The sequence below is a fragment of the Cervus elaphus genome, chromosome 24 (assembly GCF_910594005.1).
Source record: "Cervus elaphus chromosome 24, mCerEla1.1, whole genome shotgun sequence".
Taxonomy (NCBI): domain Eukaryota; kingdom Metazoa; phylum Chordata; class Mammalia; order Artiodactyla; family Cervidae; genus Cervus; species Cervus elaphus.
The window spans coordinates 42962780-42990245 of NC_057838.1; the positions used below are offsets into that span (position 1 = coordinate 42962780).

Consider the following 27466-nt stretch of genomic DNA (forward strand, 5'->3'; position numbering starts at 1 on the left):
AAAAAAAGTAATTCTGTTGCTTTGGCCACAGACTCCTTTTTTTTTTTTTTTTGTTATTCTGCTTGCTTCTGGCTTAGCTACTGCTTTTCTTTCCCAGGATGAAATAATATAGGAAAAGCTGATTAAGGAAGGTTTCATTCACAGGAAGGTTCACCAAGATGGCTCAGTTACCAAGCCTTAAAAGCTGAATTACAGTGACACCCTAAAATGACCATTTTACACTTTAAAGTACATCTCCTATCTGAAAACTGTGAGTTAACTCTTCGCTTATCTTGAGCTCTGAGTTAAAGGAAAGTCCTCTTTAAAATACACACTGATGGACTGAGCACCATAGTACTCAAATCTTCCATTAGCTTAGTTTTACTTCTCACCAGCAAAATCTCAGGTTATTTCCTGCAGTTTCAAAGATCACTCTTCGGTCAGTAGGAAAAAATATATAAAAAAGTAGTATTCTAAGTACAAAAATGAATAGACATCTTTCCCTCATCTATTTACTCAACAGATATTTATTGATCATCTATTATTTGTCATATGCTGGGTTCGTTGTTGGGAAAGACATCAGTGCATATAGCATGTAATCACAACACAGGGCGTTATGATCTCTAATAGGAGAAGTATAGAGTTCTGAGAAGTGTGTACCAGCATAAGTAGACTAGGATAGATTTAAGAGATGATTGGCCTTCATATCTTTTATTTGACAGAGGAGGAAGCCCAAGATCTAGAAAGACCGAACTTCATAACCACAGAGCTCTTCAGTAGGAAAAAAAAAAAAAAATATATATATATATATATATATATATATATATATATAGCACGGAACTAGAATTAATGTCTCCAAATTCAAATCTCAAATTCCCTATAGAGCAACATACTTCTTTCCATAACATAATTTTCCCCCAAACAATAATGTCAAACCATGAATGCCAAGGCAGTTGACTAAAAGTTAGAAATGTGCTTTTAGACCTAAGAGTCAACATTCTTCCTAACTGTATGGCATTCCAGATGGTGGAGCGGGAGGGCTCAGAGGTCAGACCCAATAGGATCCTAATCTTAAATCGACCACATCTAACCAGCCAGTGACCTTCAGCAAAGCACCTACTCTGAAAATCATCTTGATTTTTTAAAAATCTTCTAAGTCAGAATCAGAGTACTTACATGAAAGGGGTAAATGTCATGAAAGAGTTGAATTGAGTAGAAACTCAATACACATACATTTTTGTCCCCTCTTCTCACTCAAGTAAATTGAATAAAACTGATGAAAGACCAAGTCACCAAAAACCACATCTCAGTTTATTTCTTACTAGACGTTTTAGCACAAAATCCAGCCTCCAATTTCTACTCTGTGAATGTTTTAGGAGTTATAAAGCAGAGACTAAACAAATGAATTTAGAGAATTTCATCAGCATACATCCTGTAAAAAGAGATGGGAAGGAAACAGAATCAGATAAATATTTAAAGTTATTTTAACCTCCTACATAATGTTGCGAGCCTCTTTCCATTATGGAAACCCAAGTAGCATAGGTAAAGGGAACTTATAGATTCTCATATCTAGGATCTCCAAAAGTAGATGAGTTTCAGGAGTAAGAGAATCCACGTACTCAAATGACAAAGTCAATGCCCTGCTTTGACGGCTATTTGGCTCCCTGTTTTAGCTTTATTCTCAGATTTTTATACCAGGCAAGAAAGATAACTTTTATCAGTTATCTTCAATGTCACAAAAGAGGAGAGAACTCTCACTTTCAGGGAACAACCTGACAGGTACTACCTGGTTCTTAGAGCCAGCCCACAAAGCCCCACCATGGCTGGGTCACACAGGATGTAGCTTACCATGTCTCTGTGCATGGAAGAGGGATGGACAAGACCATTCCACTCATACTATGTGGAACAGGTCTTCTTTTAGAAAGTGGGGTTCTCTTCCCAGATAAAAAGGGTAAACGTATCCTGGAAAGACAAAAAAATTGGATATTCGTGCAAATAATTATTTTTAATTTCCTTTATTTTAGGATTATCCAGTTCAATTCCAAGTCCTCTGGAAGACCCTGGTAGGTTCATTTGATTTCTTTGTAATAGCTTCCTGTACTGGATAATGGGCACTTTGGTGTTATATGTTAAGGGAAGGACTCCATCTTTGTGAGTGTCCACAGTACAGTGGCCACAGCACTGGCATACACATCATCACACATCTGCATTATTCAAAGTACACCACAATCAGTTTTTTTCTTTGAAGGTGCTTATAAGCCTATCTCTACATACATGTTACATAACAAAAGTTGAAAAAATCATGTTCTCATTTATACATTAAGCTTATTCAGAGTCTTCCTATTTAAGAGCCTGTGTTTCACTTTAAGGGATGGAAAAAAAATCAGTCTCTGTCCTTGAAGGATTAAGCAATTTCTCTAAAATACCACTTTAAGCTAGAACTAGCCAAGAAGACCCCATGTATAACTAACATTTGAACTGGGTTTGAGGGATAAGTAGAAGTTTCACTGTTAGGCATGTACAAAGAGGCCAAGACAGAAAATGTGAAATGTGATTTCTCATTTAGTTAAAAGATGACACAGAGAAATAGGGAATAAATAGCAAGGGAGCTTTTAAACATTCAGCAATGAAAGTCTGCCTAATATGTCATGGTGCTCCTGTAGGAGGCTATACTGGGCCACAGTCCTCTAGGAAGAGGTTGGGCTAAATGAACAAGACATATTAATGAGGGAGTAAAAAGCCAGTGTCACGTTAACAAATGCAGTATGGCCCATTTATATTAAGTAAGAATCAGGCATGTATATATTCATCAATTTAGGTGAAAAATCTAGAAAAGAGTTATCCCCAACCAAAAATAAGAAGCACCTCCATAAAGAGTAGTAAGAATGAAGCGAGCAGCAGGGGTGAGGTGAGAATTTTGCTTTTCTTTTACACTTCCATATCACTTGAGCTCTTTTTTTTCACTATAAAATTGTAACTATGCATTGCTTGCTTAAAATATAAATATTGTTTATATAAAAGGGAGTTTTGATTAAAATAAGGGTCAAAAAAAACACTGGCAGGATAAGAAGTGTGGACTTGTAAGAATTACAGTTCTTGTTATTTTTGGTTGTCATTAGGGCAGGTAGCTAAAAACCTGAGCTATGTATTAGGAAGAATAACATTTGGTAGATGGGAATATCATTGAGCCAATCAACAGATAGGCAGGTAGAGCTCTTTGGAGGTCATTACATAGATAAACACATCTATTCTGTATATGTATATATAAATTAAACATATATACTTTATACTTTAAATATACACATAGTTATATACTTTAAATATATACATATTTATATACTTTGAATATATATTTTATATATATATATATTTGGGGCAGGGCTGGGTGTATACTGCACAGTATGCAGGATCTTACTTTCTCGGCCAGGGATTGAACTCATGTTCTCTGCATTGGAAGTGTGAAGTCTTAGCTACCAAACCACCAGCGAAATCCCACAAATAAATTTTATATAGCAGGCTCTTCCAAATATACATAATGAACATATTAAAATGAATAATAAGAGTTAGGGAGAGAGAAGATAGACTAGTTCTTTTCTGAATATAGTGATTTTAAGATATGAAAGAAATGCCTTTTGGGACACTTGCTTGGGAAATGTCTTAAAGACAACATATCTGGATATGGAGGGCACAACAAGCAGAGTCTGATTTCAGTTTAATGTGGCGGTTATCTACATGAAGAAGAGAGGTGAAGTAATAAATGACATCAAAGGTCATCAAGAAATAGATGAGGTCAGCAAGAGAAAGAGTGAACAGAGCCTAAGGCAAGGCTTTGAGAAAGATCACCCATTAAGAGAAACAATGTACTGGCTCATTTATTCACATTTTTTTTCAAGGATCCTGAGCCTAACACTGTAAATTTCAAGTATAGAATATAGTGGTAGAAAAAATGGCCTGGTGACTGCCTACAGGCAGCTTCTATCCACTGCAATGCAAACATCCACTAACATTAACTGAGCACTTAATGACTTCACAATGGCACTGAAGTATCATATCAACCTTCAGAGCAGTGTTGTCTTATCTCCACTCTATGGATGAAGAAATGAGGCTTGGTGAGGTAGCCAATCTGTTCTAAGTCATGCAACTATGAAGTCGCAGGGACTTGATTTGATGACCAAGTTTGTGTGCTTCCACAACCCATAAACCCGTGTAACACTGTGAAGTGGCCAGCCAAGGGGTCATAGAAGAAATATCAGAATGGGGAAAAAAAAACACCAACAACAGCATTCTCTGCTAAAAAAGACAGGGTCAGAGTCATGGACCTGACTACCCATGTTATCAAGGAGGGGGAAAAGTGATGAAAGATCATTGACTTGATTATTAGAAAGTCATGTATTCATTTATTTTTCCACTCAACCAATGTGCATTAAGCCGCTAGCATGTATTACCACAAGGGCTTTGAAAGATCAATTTTACTTGGTGAGGATGGAAGCCAATCGTGAAGGATCAAGGAATGAGTAGATAGTAAAGTTGCTTGTGCTAAGGACCCCTCTGAGTAATTGGGTGATTGAAAAATTAGCTTAAGAAGGCTTTTCAGGCTATAGCACACCTAAGTCACCCTGCAGAGGCAGGACAGAGTCAGTAGAGTGTGAAAATACAGGGAAAGGGGATCATGGTGAATAAAGACGCATCCTGTGGACAGCGGAAGATAAGGAGATGCAAACTCCTGATACAAAAGGTCATGTTAGAAAGGAGAAGGGCCTGTTTTCCTCTCCTAGGGGAAAAAAGGAAATATAAAGGAAAGAATAAATGTTGCTGTCAAATGCAATTGTAGGACACTGTACCAATAAGATTTTATTTGCACACGTTTGGACAGCAGTTCTCAACCCTGGCTACATACTAGAATCATCTTGGCAGTTGTTACAAACTGTGATGCTTTAGACTGAACTCCAGACCAATTAAATCAGAAAAAAAATGTGAGGTTTCTTCAGGCTAAGGATATCCAAGGCTGTAAAGAGGACTTGGCAAGGTGTGACTAGGTGGAGAGAGGAGGGAAGCATTACTTGAGCAAAATCTGAAAAGCTAGGAACCAATAAAGGAATTAATTTGCCAAAATAAAGTAAGGAAGAACTGGTGGTGGGGGGTGGGGGCAGAACAGAAACTCTGCTATGTGTGTAGATCACAAAGGATCCCTATAAATTTTCAAATTATTGCAAAGCAGATACATGTGCATCCTATTACATACAACCAGAACCTGTACTAAGCACAGGTCATAACAGTACTACTCTCTTTTGTATTTCCAATTTCCATCAGAGTCCCTAGCATGCAGTAGATACTCAATAAACATTAGGTAAATGAATGACTTAATAAACAAATGTGTAACTCAGATGGCAGCACAACCCTCTCTTCAAGTGTCTAGAGTCCTTGAGAAAAGCAAAATTGTCTCATACTCAATCCCAAGTCACTCACTGCAAATACCTTCCATGTCTCAGATCTACATGGGGCCTAACAGATTTTTACTAAAGTTTAAAGTAAGGAAACAAAGGGGAGAAGGGCTTTATCAGCAAAACTTACAAGCATTTTAAAATCTGCTATTTGTTGTTGTTCAGTCACTCACTTGTGTCTGACTCTTTGAGACCCCATGGACTGCAGCACACCAGGCTTCCCTGTCCTTCACCATATCCTGGAGCTTGTTCAAACTCATGTCCGTTGAGTCAATGATGCCATCCAACCATCTCATCCTCCGTCGTCCCCTTCTCCTCCTGCCTTCAATCTTTCCCAGCATCAGGGTCTTTTCTAATGAGTCGGCTCTTTGCATCAGGTGGCTATAGTATTGGAGCTTCAGCTTGCTGAAGATCAGTCCCTCCAATGAGTGTTCAGGACTGATCTCCTTTAGGATGCACTGGTTGGATCTCCTTGCAGTCCAAGGGACTCTCAAGAGTCCTCTCCAACTCCACAGTTCAAAAGCATCAATTCTTCGGCATTCAGCCTTCTTTGTGGTCCAACTCTCACATCCATACAGGACCACTGGAAAAACCTTAGCTTTGACTATACAAACAGCCATACTGTTAACTATGTTACTTGGCCATTCTCACTGGCCACTGTTCCATGGTGAGTCCTTGCCTCCTGCCACCTTGCTACACTTTTATTTCCTTCAAGCTTCACCAGTACCATCCAAATCTCAAATTTCACCTGTTCTTCTTTAGAACAGTTTAACTATGACTATCTCCTACACCATGGCTTTGGGAGGAACTCACTTTTAGTATCCAAACTTACCTAGAATTTTTTTTTTTGCCAAACCAAATGGTAGATATTAACCCTATCCTTTTTAGGGCCCCAAAGTTTTATGGCCAACTATGATTTTAAATGGCCATTTCCTCCTCCTTTTCATATAAGAGAATGAATCATCTGGAGAAGACAAATGGAAAATCTCCAACCCAATAATGAATGAGGCCCAATGAGAGAATAAACATTTGTTATTGGAAGTCCATAAAATATGTATATAATTACTGTTGAGAATAATCCTTACCATCCTTACCAGCGAGTCTCAAAATCAATGTCTTTGTCTGTGAATGTCATCACCGTACCCAGTTACATGAGCAGTGATGTGAATACAGCGGGCGCTCAACACACACCAATCATGAGGATAAAGGGTGAAGATGAGATACTCTCTGAGATTTTATACCTTATAATAATAGTGGTAATAATAGCTACTTTCTATGTCCAAAGCCGTTTAAAAGCATTAACATTTCACATGGCCGCATATCCTCAGAAAGCAGATCAATATTTATTCTTCCAAGTGTGTCGAGTACACAATTGGGGCACCTCGAGGTGAAAGCATGACCCTGCCAGTGTCAGCCTCAGAACTTGGAAATCACACCCCCAGTTCATTATGTCAGAATAATAAAGTGACCCTGGCCGGTTGAATGTATTCATTAATGGCTGAGGAAGGAGAGGGGCAGCAGGAGCAGACAATAAAGCTTGGGGAACTCAGTGCTAACTAGCCGGCAAGGAAACCCTATTATTTGGTATTGCATCAGTTCTAGAAGAGAAATGTACACATACACACGTATATCAGAGCAGGCCTGTTTAGTCCTTTTCAATGAGAATTTATTTTTTTAACTCCTAGTCCAAGTAATTTTATTACCAATGATTGGATGGGGTGAGGGATAGTAGTAAGAACTTCCTTCTGAGGTCTCTCTCTCTCTGTGTCTCTGTTCCCTTACTGTGTGTTTTGCTGATTAAGCAAATCAACCTTCAATAGTAACTAACTAGAAAAGAACTCCACAAGGTTTCCTTAAGCAGCATCAAAATGACTGTGGCCCATTCTCAGAGCCTATTAAGAGGTAATCAACCAGCACGACTAACAAGTCACTCAGCCCAGACTTTCAGAATTTGGCTCTTTTGTTCTGTCAGTTTGAAGAGTGCCCTGCGAGTGATGCAATTTACAAGGGAGCTCTTTCAGAGCTTTCACTCAGGAAGGCGCTGGGAGCTCTGGGGGTAGAGCTTAGCTCAGGAAAAGGGAAAGAAGGCAAGTCTGCATTGACAGCTTGATCCCAGAGAGAGGCGGCAGGGCTGCTTGTCTGGCGGGTCCTCTGGGTGTGGATGAGGCAGGGGCAGGGAGGAGCCTTCATCTTAAGTGAACGTGTGACTCCAATATTAAAAGAACAATTACCTTCCCGTGCACTGCTTGCTGTTTGCTACTGCTGTTCCCTTCAATAAAACCTCTTTTCACTTGCCAATGGGGGCCTGTCAGGCAATAATATTTTTCAGGCATGATACACATACTAAAATGCCCTTGTGAGTTTTTAATACATTTACAGTTGATAACAATACAGCTGTTTCATCAGGAAAGGTAAAAAAAAAAAAAAGGATCTGTTAAAATTGCAGAGCAATAGCAAGACAAGATGGACCAGTGTTGGTGTACTTCATGCTGCTGGTCCCTCCTAAGGGTCAAGCCAGCCACCTGCAAGCAGGGAAAAGTAGCAGAGTGTGACCAGGATATGGTCTTTCTATTCAAATTGAAGTTCACCTTTTTAATAAAGACCTTTGTGTGTCAAGATCCTCTTCTCCCACCTGGGAAGAGGATGATAACACAAGTTAGGTGAGATGTGTGCACAGCATCCTTATATTTGAATATATATTTGGCTCATGGGTTTATCATGGAGCACTGTCTTTATAACTCAAGCAGGATGAAGGGATGGGATGAACTGTTCCCAAGGAGAAACCTCTACTTAAAAGAGATCTCAAAAAAAAAAGAGAGAGATTTCCACCAAAAGACTAGAATCCTTGACTCATAAACTACAGTTTGCTGTAGTCACAGCTCAAATTTGTTTTGTTAAATGAAACTGGACATTAAGGTATAATAAATAATATAAATAGATAACACCTATCAGTCAATTTCAAGATAGATTTCTATTGTTATTTTCAAACATCCATTTGGCTAGAGTTTTTTAAAAACTGTGTGCGTGTATACATGTACTCATATGTATGAGTCATCAATTATGTGCATAATGCTAACAAGCTTGTAGAGATTTTGAGAATCAAATAATAGTTCTAGTGGTCAAAAATAAACGTTTTGATACTAGCCCACAATTAAATACATATTTTCATGAAGGGACGTACTAGTGAAAAGAATTTCTCTTAAGGGTGAAATGGAGCTTCTGCATAATCCTACAGAATAAAGGTACCTGTACTGATTGTTGTTAAAATAATACATGGTTTTAGTTGTTCAACATGTATTATAGCATCTACCAATGGGAGACCATATGTAGTTAAGTGGATAGCTACCACATGTGTCAGCGTGGATTCAAATCCTGGCCACATTCCTGTTAATTCTATGACCTTAAGTAAAATGTCTCCAACTCTCTGAGCCTCAATTTCTTAACCATTATAGTGTGATGACTTCTACTGTTATACAATTATATAATACTACAATTATAGTATCTACTAAGTACATTTCATAAAGGGAAAATCAGAAAATAAATATATTGTATTTTGTAACAATCCTGGAACTCAATAAATAGTATTTTGATTATTATTACTCAATAATAATTACTTAAACATAGTTATTGATTAACTTACATATGCGTTGTATTCCAATTAACATATTATTAACCATATTGATTAACAGTACCTGTTGTAAATAATCCCCAAGTATCTATGGCCTAACTCAATAAATGATCATCCTTGGCCACCCAAAGTTCCATGCAGATAAATATCTGAGTTGCCTTCCACCACATGGTGACTCAGGGATCCAAGTTTTTTTCATCTTGTGGCTCTGCCATCCCTATGGGGACCCTCAGAGTTTTCTACTGCATTCTTTGCTTAAATCTGTCCAAGTAAAAAAACAAACTGTGAAGAATCACAGAGCATATTTTAGGGGACAAACTAGAAGTGAGGCACTTCACTTCTGCCCATATCCCTTTTGCACAGAACCGTGTGCCTAATGCAAGGAGGCCGGAAAATGTACTGTGTGTCCAGAAAGAAGTAGATTTGGCTCAGTGGACATCCAGTCAGTCTCTGTCAGCAACATAAATCTTTATAAGCTAAAATCAGTATAATTGAGAGTATTTTCTTTAGCCATATTTGCAGCACTGGGTATACCAATTTATGCAATAAGGAGCTTTCAGAATATACAATGTCCCTATTAAATATGCTGGTGATGTTGACCGCTAAATTCTTTTACACACTCACCCACCTTCCTTGGCTGTCTCTGAATTTTTTTTTTCTATCTGCTTCTACCCTCCTTACTCATCTTTGCTTGTTCCCCTTTTAACATGTGTACCAGAATGCTTGTAATTGAACTTTTTATTCATAGAAAGTTTTACACTTTTTTTTTTTTAACAAAAGAAAATGGGCATTCTTCCTATGCTTCCTCAGATTCAGCTCTTGACATCTTCTCTGGGAAGACCTCCTTCATGATGGAGACAGAGCTGGGTGCCACTCACCAGTATCCCTATAACCTATGTCAGATCATTTGTTACATGGAATTACCAGGGTCTCCTGAGTGGAGTCCGCTCTTTGACTGGAAGCAATTTGAAAACTGACTTAGGTCTTTTATCTGAGTTTCTCCTCACCAAGTATAGGATTGTAGCTGTCACAGGGCAGACACTCAACCCCATTTAAAAGAATGAACTAAGGAACTTCGAGGTATAATTCAGCCTATACATCTCAATCAAAAAAGAAAACCAAAATACAAATAAAACTTCAATCCTATCAAAAGAAGTCATGTAAAAAAAATTAATGAGAGGAACAGACATTTACCTCTATAAAAGTATATAAAACATTTTTTTTTCAATTTTCAACATTTAACACCACATTTTTTAAAAAGTAAGCAATTCTGAGTATTGCACCTGGTTCCAGTAAATTGACTTTGGAAATATTTTTCTTTCCTATGTGTATTTATGTACTGTAACTTGAAGGCAAAGGAAAGACAACTCCAAACAAGCCTACCAGAGATCCTACTCCCAAAACTTTTGTGCTATCTTAAAAAAAAAAAGGCCATCTCTAGAAATGAAACTTTTTTTTTTTGCAGCCTAATTTCAGTTATAAAACAGGCAATTTCTTCTGAGATATAAAAAAAATGCTAAGATGAGTGACTTTTTTCTAACTCGAAGATTTTTATCAAGATTTTTCCATTCATTTACTGTGAAAATAATATAACATTTTCTTAAGTATATTTGCATTATTGTCTGTTTGAGATAAGCATTTATCTCTAAAAAAATAACAAAACTCTTTATAACAAAACTTCTAAAACTTAAGGGTAGTGAAGACTACTGTTAGTACCTTATTCAGTTCCAAATATATAAATACAAAATATTTCACAAGAAATCCAAATAATTGTGGTGACCTATTCAAATAGATATCATTACAGTTTCTCCTTTGCATTGCTATATTATGAATATTGATTATTATATGTATTATGAATATTATTATCAGCCTATTTAGTCTACTTTATCATAGGCAGGGCACCATAACAATTAAAAGCTCATCTTCTTTTTTGGACCCAGACTTCCTGAATATAAATCCCAGCTTTGCCATTCACTATTTGCAATTATAGTTCAGAACTTATATTACCTATCTGTGCCTCAGTCTCCTCATATGTAAAATGTAGATAGCAACAGAGCTTAGCCTACAGAGCTGTGGTGAGGACAAAGATTACTTTCCTTCCAGTTCATCCTCCATACTGGCATTTCTAAGACAAACACATGATCTTGTTTTATTTCTGCTTAAAATATTTATTTTAGGCACTTAAACAGGAGTTAAGGGAACTTGGATATAGTCTGTATGTTCAGGGGGTAAGGGGTTGGGAATCTATATTATACGTCTGTGTATGGTACACTTCTCCAAAGAAAGGGTCCATATGTTTCCTTGGGGTCCATTCCCCCTAACTCAATGACCACTACCCAACGGCTAAAGTCTAAAATCCACAGGTAAACATAAAAACTCCACCATAACTCCCCGCATCCTTCTTCTCACTTTTGTTTACTCCTCCCTCATGTTCTTACTATGCTCTGCTAAATACTGGTTTTCACACTTCTGTGTTTTACAAATTTTTTCTTCTTCCTTGAATATCAATGGCCACCTGGCAGCTAAATACTAATTTTCTGAGATCCAGTGAAAACATCATCTCTCTTAGATATCCATCTACATTACACCAAGCATTCACAGAACTGAATTTGCATCCGCAGAACTGTGTACATGCCCCTATCATCCATTTGTCATATGCTACTGAAGCCATCCGAATGCCTGATACTCTGCTGAAGGGTAAACTCAGAAGACAGACACCAGGTCTTATTCATCCTTGTGTATCTACCAGCAATGAGTGTATTGCTAAGTACTATATAAATAACCCGTAAATGTTTCTTAAATGAATGAGTGGATTACTGACTGTTGTCTCACTTCAAATTCATCTGTTAAGTGGATATTACATATTTTCTGAGGGATCTTTTTTTTTTTAATCAATGTTGGTTAATCTACATGAATACCATACTTCTCAATTCAGGCATAAGGTGCTATATTTTACACTCTTTCTAAAGTGTTTTAAATCATCTAAGTATCGTATCAATAAACAATTTGATAGTTGGTGATGGAACAAAAATTCGATAGCATGATTTTACGTCCTAGGAGGTCAACACTCTTTCTATTAGTAACGTGTTTCTAAATGGGATGCCTTGAAGCTATTTCAACAAAACCACCACCACGCATTGATATCTTGAACTGAGCACAGCAGTGCTGCAGTAAAAACCACATACACAGAGAAATAGAGAGAACTGATGCAGAAGCAAATGACATATGTTTAAAAGACGTACAACATCTAAAGTTCTTTTCCTTTATGTTAAGCATATTTTCATTCCACTGTTTCATCTTCATGGATTCAAAACACCAAACTTCTTTTGATCCAGAAGAGGAACAGAGTTTTCTTACAAACGCATAAAGAAGCTAGGATTAGGCATGCTTCTGGCATCTTCCCTTTTCCAGAAAGCAGGATTTTGAAGCAAGAAGAGCATAAACAGAACACACGGACTCTTGACACACCACTGCATTCTTCAACTAGAATAATAAAAATTTGCAAGTGAACAAAAGAGTGGGAGGCAGATATCTGATTTACAATGTTTTTGAGATAAAGAACACTATAAAAAAAAGACCCCTGTGAATAATAAAGCATTGTTAACCGAGTCGTGACATTTCTATTCTAGTGATGACTTGAACAGCAGAACTGCATACAGGCGCCTTGTGCCATTTTCCAAGTGGGAGGGAGACATATAATTATCATTCTTACAGTAATGAGAATTCAAGAAAATCTGGGGAAAAGTTTATTAAAAAAACATATTGACATATCAGTATTAGAAATTACTTTCTCTTATTAACCTGCTCCCCTCAAAATTCTTTTGTTGGCTAGCTCATCATGGCACAAAAAGGTATTTCAGGAAAAGAGAGACCTACCTTGAAAATCTTTTTATTACACTGAAAAATATCTACCATATATTGATTCTGTAGCTTGCTCAACATGTGAGATAAATGAGAGGAATATGTTTTCAAAACAGTTTTAACCTCCATTGTCTTGAGCGCACGTATCAACTCTGTCACATCACTTATCGAAAATCCTCACAGAAACCTTGCATTTAGTCAAAACTAATGAATCTGTTTTAACACCCTTTGCGAAAGTCAAAGAGGATATAATATTATGTTTTCACTTAACATACATTTTTCTTCCATTTCCTTTCTTTGTTGGGTGGTTAAGAGGGGGGAAACACTGCAAAAATTACAGTGATGTTATCAACTGCAGTGTTTTAACAGAGAACAGAATTGGAAATGGCATTTTGCTGAGTGAACTTCTAAATGAATGGGGGAAAAAAAAACACAAACGGATGGATTTTCTCTTGGTGTTTATCTCCACTGAAGTCTCAGAGGGTAGACTCCCAAGTGTTGGAGGAAGCTCTCTCACTGACCCCATTACTGCCTTGGGCACTGGTGAAGGTGAAGGGGCAGTTGTAAAGTCAGACTCTGAGTGAACGCTGCAGAAATTATAGGGTTGTGTTAAATGCATCCTCTGCAGGGTGCTTCCCTATCTTCAGAGGGCACACTCATTAAGTGCTGCCAATGAGAAAACTAAGCGTTTTTCTCTATAAAAAGTGTCCCTTTTTGTGGAACATCTGGAGCCTATCCAAAGGGCTTCCAGTCTAGGTGGGAGAACATAATAAAGCAAAACACCTCCATCACTGAGGCATCAGCCTGAAGGAGTGAGTCGTTGCTGCACATCCACCAGGGTCACTCACCCACCATCATAACATGCTCCCGAGACGGAGCAAGAAGGCAGGGTGCCTGATCCAAGGAGAATGTGACAGAAGCGACATTCAATCAGTATGCAAAAATGTTCACTTACAAACTTAGAAGAAAACATATTTAGGCTATTTCTTGTAGTTTACTAATCCCATTTCATTCACACTCAATTATTTTTTTACCTCTGCTTGTTAGTTATAAAGATACACATGAAGATTTGGTTTCTACATAAACCTGGTACTTTCCACAATGTCTCCTATGATAAAGACTAAAGATACATGGGAGATATATATAAAGACTAGAGATATTGCACTCTTGTATTGGTGTATATTCAATACAGAGAGTGTATCAGCTTAGTCAAACAAGAAAGGAAACCACAAGGGTGAGGGAAGAATGTACAGAAGTCAAATGGATTAAAAGGTACCACAGAAAGAAGCACAGTAAAAGGTCCAAGACTGGGTCTTAAAAAGTGATAAAAGTAAATTATCACTGAGGGAGAAAAAAGTATCAAAAGAACCCAAAGAGGCCTAATGTTTATTTGCTCATTTTTATGTGAATTAAGTTGAATGCATGTAACTATGTTGACCTGGTTCTGTCCTACGATACTCTCAAAACTGAGTAGTATGTTGGGAAAAGAAATATTTCAGAGTTAAGTTCTGGTGATGAATCTAGGACAGGGCTCCAGGCTTTAAGCCTCTTTATAACAGTACGAGAATTTAATAGATTTTTCATTTCCTAGGAGAGGAGAATTCTCATCTTTAGTAATTGAGTCACTGCAATTAGTTTCCTTGAAATCTAGAAAAGTAACTTTTTCTCAGAAAGGAAAAGAGAATCATTTCTAATTCTAACTCAAACATCTTCTTAAACATATGTGTGCCCAAAGTATTGGATGAAAGTCTTTATTATCAGTGCTCTGCACTTATCTCAGATGATTTTAAGGAATCTGTGCAGAGATAGATGGTAACAAGAAAGAAAACTTCAGTTAGAACAAACTGGGTTTGCATCTTCAACAAGCTGCTTCACATCTCTGAATTTCAGTTGCCTTGTGACTCATAATAGGTACACACAAAGTTTGAGAATCACTCTCCTAGATATTATAAAATGAGATCTACACGGGCTCATGCCAACAAGATGTATAAATGAGGCAAAATTACCCTCTGGACTCAACAAGCTGATCACCTGTAAAAATATTCCTCTCAGAGCAACCTTAACAAGAGCAAATACATTTCCTTTAAAACATCCACACTATCTTCTGATGACTTGTGGAGCTCTCTCAGAGAAGAAAAAAAAAAATCCTCTTTCCAGTCTGCCACAATTATTGAACTGGAATCACTGGGTATATTTATACCTGTTTCAAACAAAGTATTGTTGGCTCATTTCAGGTTTAAATATTCCATTAGCTAAGTGGTAAGGAAGCTCATGTAACCCAGGAGGCCCTATGGTTCCACCTTAAGTATTATTCCCTTAGAATTTCTGTTACTGTTTTCAACCTTTTGAGCTCTTGCAAATGTATCTGGCATTCAATTAAAGTGAGATTAATCCAAAGCAGATACAGCAGTAGTAAAGAATTGCTTTGCTGAAAGCCTACCCATTCAACATACTAAATTGTAAGCGCATAGACACAAACAAATCCATAAACATCAATTATTTAAAATTATTTAAAATACATAGTTTTATATAACTCATTTGACAAAAATACAAATGCCAATGTACTCTTAACAAAGAGCTAAAATGACTAGTTTTATGTTTTGGCACTATAAAAGCACTTCAGAAGCTAAGAACCTAGAATCTCAAAGAGTCTTCATCTCCAATGACTAAGACCAAATTTTACGCAAACTTTCAACTCTTCATGGCTATAACTGTTCTCCTATTTAAGTTCTTGGATTTCCAAAGTAGTGCTTCTTTGTTTTATAAACCTTAGGGAGAATGTTTGGACCATATAAGCACCTACAGGAATCTGAAGCATAAAGGGTGGATGTGATCATGGTTAATATTATTGTTATTTTCTAAGTGAGATAGAGAATTCACCTGAGAGACACAAAGGATTTCAGCCAGGCTCAGGGGTTCTTTTTCTATGACAATCTAATTGATAGAGGCTCTTAAAGAGAATTAGGAGATTAATCTACCCAGCCAATGGAATGAGGACTAACACTCATCATCTACTATTGCAATGCCCTGTAAATATGAAAGACCTCTTTAACAATGATAGCCAGATAGAATTATATGCATCAGAGTCCCAGGGAGTGGGACAAAAGCCAAAGTGCCTTATCTTTCATCATACATTGTCTTTTCTGTCCCTTCATTTGAACCTTGGCCTCAGTGGGGATTTCTTACCAGCCGTTAGTCATTAAGGGGAATTTCATTGGTACAAAATTCAGGCTACAGATGGCAGAGAAGGGATACCTGTGGGCAATCTGTCTGTTGACTTGTTTGCCTCCTATAAATAGACCATTAAGACCCCAAAGGCACAACCATGACACATTCATCTTTTTACTCCTGTATCTTTGTTAAAGGAAAGGACAGCAGGCTTCATGCCTCAATTCAAAATCTTACTCCAATCTTTTCTAGCTTAGAAACATACCAATGAATAAAGCACAGCACCCTCCCCCTCTAAACTACATTTTCCTTGCTAGTTAAACTGTACTTTTAATAACCTCCTCATTGGGTTACTATAGGAATTAAAGGAAAATTCATTTAAAGCCCTTAACCAAAGCTTCTCACAGTGTGGAGCAAATGTTAGTTATCATTATAATCTTTATAATACTTTCATTATTATAGCAGGTGCTAAGTGAATGAATGGATGGATGAATTGATAAGTGGAAGATGAAACTAACACCTATGGTTTATCCAACATCTGAAATTCTGTAATTGGATAAAGTTTCCAAAGAATTTCATATCTGAAAACTTACCTGTAAATATTTCACCATCCCTGGGTATTATTGTAACTGTTCTAGATGCAATATAATATAGAGGAAAGAGCATACAACTAGAAACCAGGAGAACCAGAATTTAAACATGGCATTGCTTATCATCAGTTAGCAAACACCTCTCAACATTCTTTCAACCTTTACGCCAAATGCTATGTAAGTTCAGGAACACCAAGGCATGGACATCTTTCCTCACAGTGAGAAAGACACACTCATAATGGAAGGACAGACAGAAAGGACTTATTTCACAAGTCAAGAAAGGCTTCAGAGAAGTTGAAATGTCCATGAGGATGGGAAATGGAATTTGTTAATCCCCACAGTCCCTGAACCTGGCAGGTACAGGAGCATATGACAGGTAGTTGTTAAATAAATAAAGTACCATTTCCTCTGGGTTTGAGGGATGAGGAGAAGTTGAGTAAGGTAGGGAAAGAAGAAGGTAACTCGAAGCAGAGAGAATGGCACTTGTAAAGGGCATTCACAAAGTTGGGAGATGCAAATGTCTGTGGGTATGGAGGGTGCTGTTGGGAGGAAAGGAACTGCAGATCAAAAAAGACAGTGGCTCTGAAAACACCGTGAATTGAAAGTGCTGCATAGTACAGCTGTATTACTCACACTGCTGATCGCTGCCCTGATTTTCTGAGTTCCTCAGCATCCCATATGGTTCTGAGATGGGTTCCTCATCCAACATTCACTGGCTCCAGCGTCTTCTTCAAAATGCCTGAAATCTCTCTTCCTCCTTTCTTTATGAAAATATTTTAGAGAATCACTGAAAGATAAAGACGTAACAATACTTGCCTTCATCATTCCTTCATTAAACAAAGGAAACAGTTCTAACACTTTTCAAGGAATAAAATTATCAATGCATGCATACTGACCACTCCAGACACTAACGTTTCCATTGACTACTTTGGATTCTAATCCACATCATCACATTAGGACATTATAACATTCATTTTAAAGCACCCCGTTTTTAATTGGTCATTTTGAAAGGGAGTATTTTTTTCAATGAAGAAATCTATTTTGCTCAGCTTTTACAAAAGTATTTTGCATTAAAATGCTCATTTAAGAAAACTTGAAAGATTCAGAAAATTTGGAAAACTCATGCTCATTACAAGAAGTTGGAAAATTCAGACAACACTTTTGTGACTGGAGGTTTTATCTGAGAATCTTTCTTATGTACAATTTCCAGGTAACTGGCATAATGAAGAATAAAAATTAATAATGCAAAAGTTGCTTTATAATTATACCCAGATACCATCCTATAAGGAGACCAAATACTTCTAAACACTTCCTGGTTTATGGCTCTGTCACCTCCAATCAGAGTTAGTTTTGAATGATGATATTCACTTCAGTGCTTTCACTGGAATTTAAAACTTGTAACCATTGATTATTTCTCAGGACAACTATCATTCTTTCCTTGCCTCAGCACCTCAAAACTTGAGTTCCTAACTTTGTTCTTGCTTTCTTAGCAAGTGAAAACAAAAAAAAGTTTTGTCAGTTTTCTTCAGAGTAGTGTATCTTCTTCTGATGAAGTATTATTAGAACACCTTAGTATACTTTTTCACACAGAAAAGACAAACTGAATGAGGATAAAACAGTCAAGACCTAATCTTCCCTCAAATTTAAAAAAAAAAACGTTGCACCATTATTTTCTGGCACTTGACTTTGGACAAGAATGATTTGGGGACAACCTAAGAACAATTCTTTCTTATATGATCTAATTTTGCTTGTCTGGGTGCTTGAAAAATATTTTTATTTTTATAATTTAAAATACTTTGCAGGATTGTTGGTCTCTTCTTAGTAAATTTTAGGCAGATTCGCACTTGTAAAATGTTTCTGCTCAAGACATATATATCAAGATTATCTTTAAGCAAAGTCTGTATTTAAACTGTTTTGGTTTCTTCAGGCAACTATAGTTCTTAGGTGAGGCTTATGTGCTCTGACCTCTATATGTAGCGCCATTTTTTATCAAGTTTAATCCTCTGTCCCTTAATTTTAAACTATGGGAGAGTTGTTCACATTTACTCTCTACATGACTACTGACAGTTGCTATAGGGTCAGTTCTGTGTCTTACTGCTCCTAAGGCAGCTTTTAACTCTGTCATAATTTTGACATCTTCAGAATCTCTTAATTCACTGTGTCCCTTTGGATCTATCCTGCAGGTTTTTCACCTCCATCTGTTTCCTCCTTAAGATTTTCTTGTCTTTTCTTCACAGAGTTCTTCAGGTAATCTAATGAAAACCTCAAACAATGCTTGAAAATCTTCTGCTTATTGCAACAAGTCATATCTGGATTGGTGAGAGTGGCAAAGAACTACAGCTCTCCAATCAGATCAAAAATCACACCTCTTCAAAGGAGAGGGAAGCCCAATTTTCCAGTTAATATAAAATATTCATTTCCAGACCATGACTGGGGGTGGTGATGGGGAGGAACAGACGTGGTTCATTACCCTCTCAGCAGAGCTAGCCAAAGTGCCAGACTGATTGGATTCTTCAGTTCAGTTCTAATGGGTTGATATGTTGTGTCAATTTTTCCCAGAAAAATCAAACCCATAGTTTACGGGCATAAGCATTTTTCGTTTTCTATCTTGTCTGAGGTGTTTGAGAAGGAAGCTAAGAGAAGTTCTATCAAGGATTGCTATAAAGACAATATTTTAAACTTGAAGCTATGACCACAGTGTCTATGTGACCTATGGAGATAATTTTTAAAACCTATCACGATTAATACATGGATTAAGTGGAGACTTTTTAAAACAAGACTTTTTTCCTTGAAATGGTCCAAACATTCCATAGAATTGTCCTATTATTTTTTTAAGGCCTGGAAATGTAAACTGACTTTGTGCTAGTTTGTTTCAACTATTCTAAAATATATTCCAAATAGGCTACCTTCACAGGCTAGAATACTGAATATTTTATGCTTGGACAAGGAGCAAACTGTAGGTCTTTCGCCAAGCACCGTCAATGCACTTGAGTATGGGTTACCAAAAACGCTGGAGAATTTTTTTTTTTCTATTTATTGTTATAGCTTAAATCCTTGTGTCTCTGGTAGGCTTTAAGTGACATAAATATGCATTTCCATCTGCACGTCCTTGTCAGGAATAGTTCTGCTGGGAGGTGTTATGCCACCCAAGTACTTCCAGAATAGAGTCTGTTAATCCTGTTACCACTATAGAAACTCAGAGGAAAAGTCTACTCAGGCCACTACTGCAGCTGCTGTGGCTGTCAGCGTTCCAGCAGCCACACCCTCAGTACAGAAAGGAAGTCAAGCAAGATGGATTTTCCTTCAGGTGGAAGGGGATGTAGAGGGCTGACCTCACTCTGTTATTTAGACCAGCAGTCTCTAATTTTTTCTTGTAAATCACTATTAGTTTTAAAAAAAAAAAAAAAGGGTGGGGGGAATGAGCAAGCCCATCTTGGGCACACACACACACACATATGTGGACACAAACAATAGAAATATAAGCTGCCATATTAATTGCTATATACATTAAAAATATACCAAAATATCTATTATGTGAGCATTTCCTTTAAAAAATAAATATAAATAGCTGTTTTAACCTACATTGGATAGGCTTATACTCTATTGCTAAGTTGTTTCAGTCCTATCCGACTCTGTGCAACCCTATGGACTGCAGCCCACCAGCCTCCTCTGTCCATGGGAATCTCCAGGCAAGAATACTAGAGTGGACTGCCATGCTCTCCTCCAGGGATCTTCCCGACCCAGTGGTTAACCTGTGTCTCTTCCATCTCCTGCATTGGCAGATGGATTCTTACCACTAGTGCCACCTGGGAAGCCCGGTACTCTATTTGTGTGTGTATGTATATGGAGGGAGACCACTGAGCTAAACTTCTACCAGACAGGCCACAAAGAACAGATCGTAGACCCCACTGAGGCTTCTCATAGATGCCACAATACACTGGACACACACAGTGGGCCAAGGGAGCTGTAAATGACCATGTGCTCTGCTCCTCCACGTATTCCCTCCTGTTACCTCTTGCCCTTCCACCTAGTGTGGCTTGACTTCCAGCCTCCAGGCTCTCTGTACAGATGACATCCCTGTCCTGCATTTATACAGGCATGTCATGGATGGGTATGAACCTGTCAAGAACCTACAAGCCAAGAGGCATCCTGCAAAGTCTGTCAACAGACATGTCACCTCAGAGGCCTCAGGATACAAAGGCAAGAATCAGCTAAATAAACCAAATCCAACCATCAGTCATCCAATAAATAGTTTCCAACAAAAGTTTATGGATATATAAACCCAAAATGAATGTCTTTCACTGTCTAATTCCATATAATGCAGGAGAGCTCAGAATTACCCATGAATCTAGCTGTGGAACAAAAATTCTTCAGAAAGGCAGTGAACATGAAAAAAAAAAAAATCTTGCACTTCTCATGATAGTGAAAGACTGTCTTTTCAGATATAGAAAACCAAAGACTTGGCTCAAAGTTCTGCTCGAATTGATAAAAATAAATTATTTTATTGGTAAAACCTAGAGTCAGCCAGAAAAAAGTATGCAAACTTCCCCCAATCACTATCAGTGTGGGTATAAATTGACATGATCCTTTTGGAAGGCAATTAGTAAATTACATGAAAAGCTTTAGAAATTTAACCATTAATTCAGTAAGCCCCTACTTATGACTTCAACCTATATAAACAGATAGATATATGAAAAGATTCATGAAAATGTTTAAGAATATTTATAATAGCAAAAATTGTCAAGAATCTACATTTTTATTGAATGGTAGAACTGTTAAATGCTTTATGATATGTCACATAAGAAATGATATACATTATTTGAGTTCTTATTTATTAAGTACCTATTATGTACCAGGCACCCTTTCAAGAGACTGCAATTAATACAGACAGACAAAGCTTTCATAAAGGTGATATTTCAGTCAAGGGTAGATGAGACATATACTACATAATCAAGGAAATAAGTACACATGCAAAATATTTTTAGAGTAATAGAACGTAGTAGAAAGCTGAGAGTTGAAGAATTGATGTTTTTGAACTGTGGTGTTGGAGAAGACTCTTGAGAGTCCCTTGGACTACAAGGAGATCAAACAAGTCAATACTAAAGGAAAACAGTCCTGAATATTTGTTGGAAAGACTGATGCTGAGGCTGAAACTCCAATACTTTTGGCCACCTGATGTAAAGAACTTACTCATTGGAAAAGACCTGATGATGGGTAAGATTGAAGGCAGGAAGAGAAGGGGATGACAGAGGAACAGATGGTTGGATGGCATCATCAACTCAATGGACATGATTTTGAGTAGGCTCCAGGAGCTGGTGATGGACAGGGAAGCTTGGCATGCTTCAGTCCATGGGGTCGCAAAGAGTCAGACACAACTGAGTGACTGAACTGAACTAAATAGAAAGTACTATGCAGATAATAAAACAGTGATTAATAGAAATTGCTGGTGGTGAGAGCCTGGGATTATTTCATACAAGGATTTCTCAACATCTGCACTATTGACATTGAAAACCATATTCTTTGTGTAGGCTTTTTTTGTTGGGGGAGAGGTGTGATGGTTCCTGTGCATTGTAGGATGTTTATTTAGCAGTATCCCTGGCCGCTAGTCACTGAGAGCACTCATCCCAATCATGACAGTAAAACATGTCTCCAACCATTGCCAACTGTCCCCTGGGTGGCAAAATCTGACCCAACTGAGAACCACTCCTTTAGATTTAGTGTAAGGTAAGGCTTCTTTGAGGAGGTAACATCTGAGATGAGATGTATGCTTTAAAATAATCTTTAGGATATAGAGAAATATTCATGATATAACAGTAACATATATAATATAGGCAATAAAATGTTGATGTTGATCAAGGTTTATGTTCTTTTAAAATCTCTATCTAGACAGAGAATACAGCAAGATGGTAAGAAGCATAGATCTGTAGTCATGCTGCCTTAATTTCAATCCCAGTTCCACTGCTTTTAGTTAGGTGACCTTGGGTAAGTTACTTTACATCCTGTGCTCTTTGGTCTTCATTCAAAGAATGGGGATGATACTAGTAGTACTTAAGTAGTGTTAAGTACTACTAGTATCATCCCCATGGTAACTCGGAGGGTAAAGCATCTGCTTGCAATGCAGAAGACCAGGTTTGATCCCTGGGTTGGGAAGATCCCCTGGGGAAGGGAATGGCGACCCACTCCAGTATTCTTGCCTGGAGAATCCCATGGGCAGAGGAGCCTGGTGGGTTACAGTCCATGGGGTCACAGAGAGCTGGACTCGACTGAGCAACTAACACTACTACTACTACTACTACTACTAGTATTAAATGAGTTATAACACCAACAACAGTTCTAGAAGAGTGAGTGAGTGACACATCTTGGAAGCACTGTATACAATATACACATATATATTATTATATATACAATATACATATATATCATATCATAATACATTAAAGTTACATTAATATATATTCTAAATTTAATACATACTGCATATTATAAATCTGATGTATATATAGATACATACACTAAATATATAAAGCAGATATTTCCATTGTCTTTTGGTGAAACAAATAAAATGTGTTAATAATGGTAGAATTACAGGGGGTTTTATTTTGCTTGTCTTTTTGTATTCTTCACAGTTTTATAGACACAAATGTAAAAGCTACATTCACATCAAAATAAAAATAAATATTATTTTAGCACAAAAGAGAGAATTTTTAGACTTTCACCAGGATCAACTGACATATTGAGAGTGGGATAAGAGGCCAATAGAAGATGTGATCAGAAAAACCTGTACCAGGGAAAATGAGTCAACTGTCAACTGAAAGTTGAGACACCCCACATTCAATCTGTCAGTCAATTCATTATTCATCTGAAATTTAACATGTGTTTTTTTGCCAGACACGGTGCTAGGCGCTGGAAAATCAAAGACAAATGGAGGTGCATTTTCTGCAAGGAACTCACAGCAGAAAGGGGAAGAGAAATACATCCAAAATTAACCACTGTACAATAAACAGACCTATAGGATATAATGAGAATACCAGCCCAGGTCTCTGGGGACTCCCAAAGAAAACAATTAGTTTCAGCTGGAATGGGGGGTATTGTCGGAAACTTCACCTATGAGATGACACTTGCATTTGTCTTTGAGGGATAAGTTTGGAAAATGCAATCATTTGTAAGAATTCTGGTTTTAGGCAAACACATAGCATGCTTCCTAATCAAACACCAGTAAGATCACCTAGAGAGGAAAATCACAAAGGACAAAGAAGTTATACTTCAGAAAAGTGTCTTGATCTCGTATCAGAGTGCCTGGTTTCATAAAGTAATTTGTGAAAATAAAGTTTGACTGTCATAGGAATTAGAAGGCATAAGTTCAAGTACTAGCTCTGCCCCTTACCAGTCAGGTAATCTTGGGCAAACCATTAAAATTTCTGACCCTCAATCTACTTCCTCATTCATATAATAGTGATAATAATACTTTGCAATAGTGTTGTGAGCGTCAAATGAGATAATGCAAGTAAGAGATTTTCAGTGACATTCAAATAGTTGGGATGATAAACTGTGATGGCTTTAACATAATAGAGACAATTGTGAATAATTATAATTTAATTTTTAACATTTATATTTAAATACAAACAGTAAGAAAAGAAATCAACTGTATATACCACACCAATTAGACATGAGTTTATAGCCTGATTGGCTCCATTTATTTTTTCAGAGCTCTTAACCTATTACTAATCCATGTGCATCAAGCTATAAAAACTTTATTCAATTCTTTCCCTAAGATAACATAATCTTTATTTCTTGAGACACTTTATACTAACATTAAACTGAAAGTAACTGGATAAAAATGAAATGGAGACTCATAATTACAAACTGTTTTCATGTTGAAAGAAGATTCAACCATATTCTAGGACTAAATTTCTCTTGCTACAGTTTAGGATTGAGCTATAAAAGTATATCACTTAGCCTATGTCTGACTACCAGTGCAAAGTATAGTGACAAACAGAAAACAGAGGTAATTATCTACAAGCATTAGGCCAAAAATTCCACTTCGGCCCCCCAAGACTGAAGTTGCTTTGCAGGCAGCAGGGAAACCTAGGACGGTGCCATGTTCAAATTTCTCTTAATTTTCTCAGGGTTCCCCCTGAATCCTTTTCACCTTAAACATTCAGTCCTATCATGTCTGGAGAAATGATACTTGCTTGCTTTTTCTCTCTTTAAAAGAGAGATTTACTAAGGCTGATTGAAAAGGCTTAACATGTTCTCTTGTCATGGCCCTTGATAAACATTTCATCTAATATTTTTTGAGACAGTTGTACTTGAAGCACTACAGAAGACAAATCAAAACAATAATACATAAAACTGCTGCTTTACTTGAGTGTCTTAAAAAAAACAGAAACAAACAAACAAACAAACAAAACCCTGAATGTCTTTAAAGGACATCTAACCAGAACTGGCACCTGAAAAATTAAAGAAAAAGAAGATCACATATACTCAGTTCATTTATTTCTCCCCCATTAAAAAACATTAAAAACTCCAGTACTTTGGCCACCCAATGTGAAGAACTGACTCATTGGAAAAGACCCTGATGCTGGGAAAGATTGAAGGCGGGAGGAGACAGGGACGACAGAGCATGAGATGGTTGGATGACATCACCGACTCAATGGACGTGAGTTTGAGTAAACTGTGGGAGTTGGTGATGGGAGTTGGGAAGCCTGGCATACTGCAGTCTATGGGGTCGAAAAGAGTCGGGCATGACTGAGTGACTAAACTGAACTGAAAAAAACAAATGTAATGAACATAAGATTTTATGTGGTCCTATCTAACAGGATATAACAATGGCACATTCCAAGAATTACTGACTGCCATTCATCTCAAAAGGTGAGATACTTAGGAAGCCTTCAACTCTCACCTTGAGTAAACTATCCCACTCGGCTTTGAAAAAAGAAAACGTGTGTTTTTAAAATACAACTTCTTTGAGTATCAGTTACCTTTAATTACACTTTTGTCACTACTAGGGAATCCTTATCATCCTCATTTTGTTCTGTCGTTAGCCATAGTATCAGATCTCAAACTTAACTCAGTTTAAGAAAAACAGTGCTTTACACATCAGGAAAATGATTCTAGCTCTTTCTAATAATTTTTCACCATGTGTGATCATGTATGCTTTTCTCTATTTTGTGTACTGTCATTACCTACCAAGCTGTGGAGAAGACAGTTCATATATTCTAACAACAAGATATCACTTCTGACTTTTATGTGAACTTTATAAACTTTACACACTATGGGAGAAACTTTTTTCTTACCTGTACAGTGTCAGCTTACTAATCATACTTATTTGTTAATGGCTTGGTAACTTATACTTACAGATGCCACTTCTGTGTTTTGATCAGATTTCAACTACAGATAATCACAGTACTAAATTCTAAGTTAGAGGATAATTTAAATCCAAAGGAAAATATAATTCATCATCACAGCTTTAAAAACTAGCCCAAATATTTGAAATGCACACTCACCTTAAAATTTTGGTGCAGAATTGAAATGAAAATCATCCTTCCTTAAAGTCTTATCTAATAATTTTCATAGAGACTTCTGGAGTTTATTGCTCAGAAGGAAAACTTAAAAACAAGCTAATTCTTTTCGAAAGGCAATTTGTCAATAGAACTGAGTTAAGCCATTGAGAACAAGAGAATGGGAAAGAAAGAGTTACTGACATGTTGTGTGTATGCATGATGTGCAGGTGCTTAATTTTGCTTTTTTATGAGTAATATGATCAGGAAAATAGTGCTCATGATATCATTTTGATTACAGTGTATAAGATGTCTTGGGAGAATGGCTATTATAGTTGAGATCAATGGTACTGAAATACAGGCCAATCTTGTTTTGTTTTGCTTTGCTGTATAGTGCTTCACAGATACTGCATTTTTTACGAGTTGAAAAGTGTGTTAGTTGCTCAGTCGTGTCCAACTCTTTCCCATCCATGGACTGTGGCCCACCAGGATCCTCCGTCCATGGGATCCTCCAGGCAAGAATATTGGAGTGGGTTGCCATTTCCTTCTCCAGGGGGATCTTCCCAACCCAGGGATTGGACCTGGGTCTTTTGCATTGCAGGCAGATTCTTTACCATCTGAGCCACCAAGGAAGCTGGTCTATGGCAACTTTGCATCAGATAATTCTATCAGAGTCCCTTCTTCCAACAGTAGCAGCTTCTCACTTTAAGCACCTGTGCCACATTTTAATAATTCTCACAGCGCACGCTGTGCTAAGTCATGCAAGGTTGCTTTAGTCATGTCCAACTCTGTGTACCCCATGGACTGTAGCCCACCAGGCTTCGCTGTCCATGGAGTTCTCCAGGCAAAAATACTGGAGGGGGTTGCTGTGCCCTCCTCCAGGGGATCTTCCAGCCCAGGGACTGAACCTGAGCCTCACATTTCCTATAGTGGCAGGCAGGTTCTTTACCTGGGTATTCTCACAGGACTTCAAACTTTTCATTTTTACTGTATTTGTTATGGTAATCTGTGATCAGTGATCTTTTTTGAGGTGACTATGACAAAAAGATTAGAACTCACGGATGCTTAGCATTTTTTAGCAATGAAGTATTTTTAAGTAAGGTATGTACCTTGTGTTTTTAGACAAAATGCTGTTACACACTTAACAGACTATAGTATAATGTAAACATAGCTTTCATATGCGCTGAGAAAGCAAAAGATTCACATGACCTGCTTTACTGCGATAATTGTTTCACTGTTGTCTTTTGCAACAGAACCAACAATCTCTCTGAGGTGTGCCTTGGAATCCAGAATTAAGGG

At 37.3% G+C, this 27466-nt stretch overlaps 1 protein-coding gene and 1 long non-coding RNA gene across 2 annotated transcripts in view; one reads left to right on the top strand and one right to left on the bottom strand.

Annotated features, from left to right (window-relative positions):
• The window catches only part of LOC122683108, a 528047-nt gene extending 510599 nt beyond the window's left edge, over positions 1–17448 (bottom strand). The window contains exon 1 of the long non-coding RNA XR_006337623.1: positions 17301–17448. This is a non-coding gene — a long non-coding RNA (uncharacterized LOC122683108). The remainder of the gene's footprint in view (positions 1–17300) is intronic.
• MDFIC2 (MyoD family inhibitor domain containing 2) overlaps positions 1–27466 on the top strand; it is a 107341-nt gene that overhangs the window by 63232 nt on the left and 16643 nt on the right. The window contains exon 3 of the mRNA XM_043886667.1: positions 2004–2042. Within this exon, the coding sequence (XP_043742602.1) occupies positions 2004–2042 (39 nt within the window). The remainder of the gene's footprint in view (positions 1–2003; positions 2043–27466) is intronic.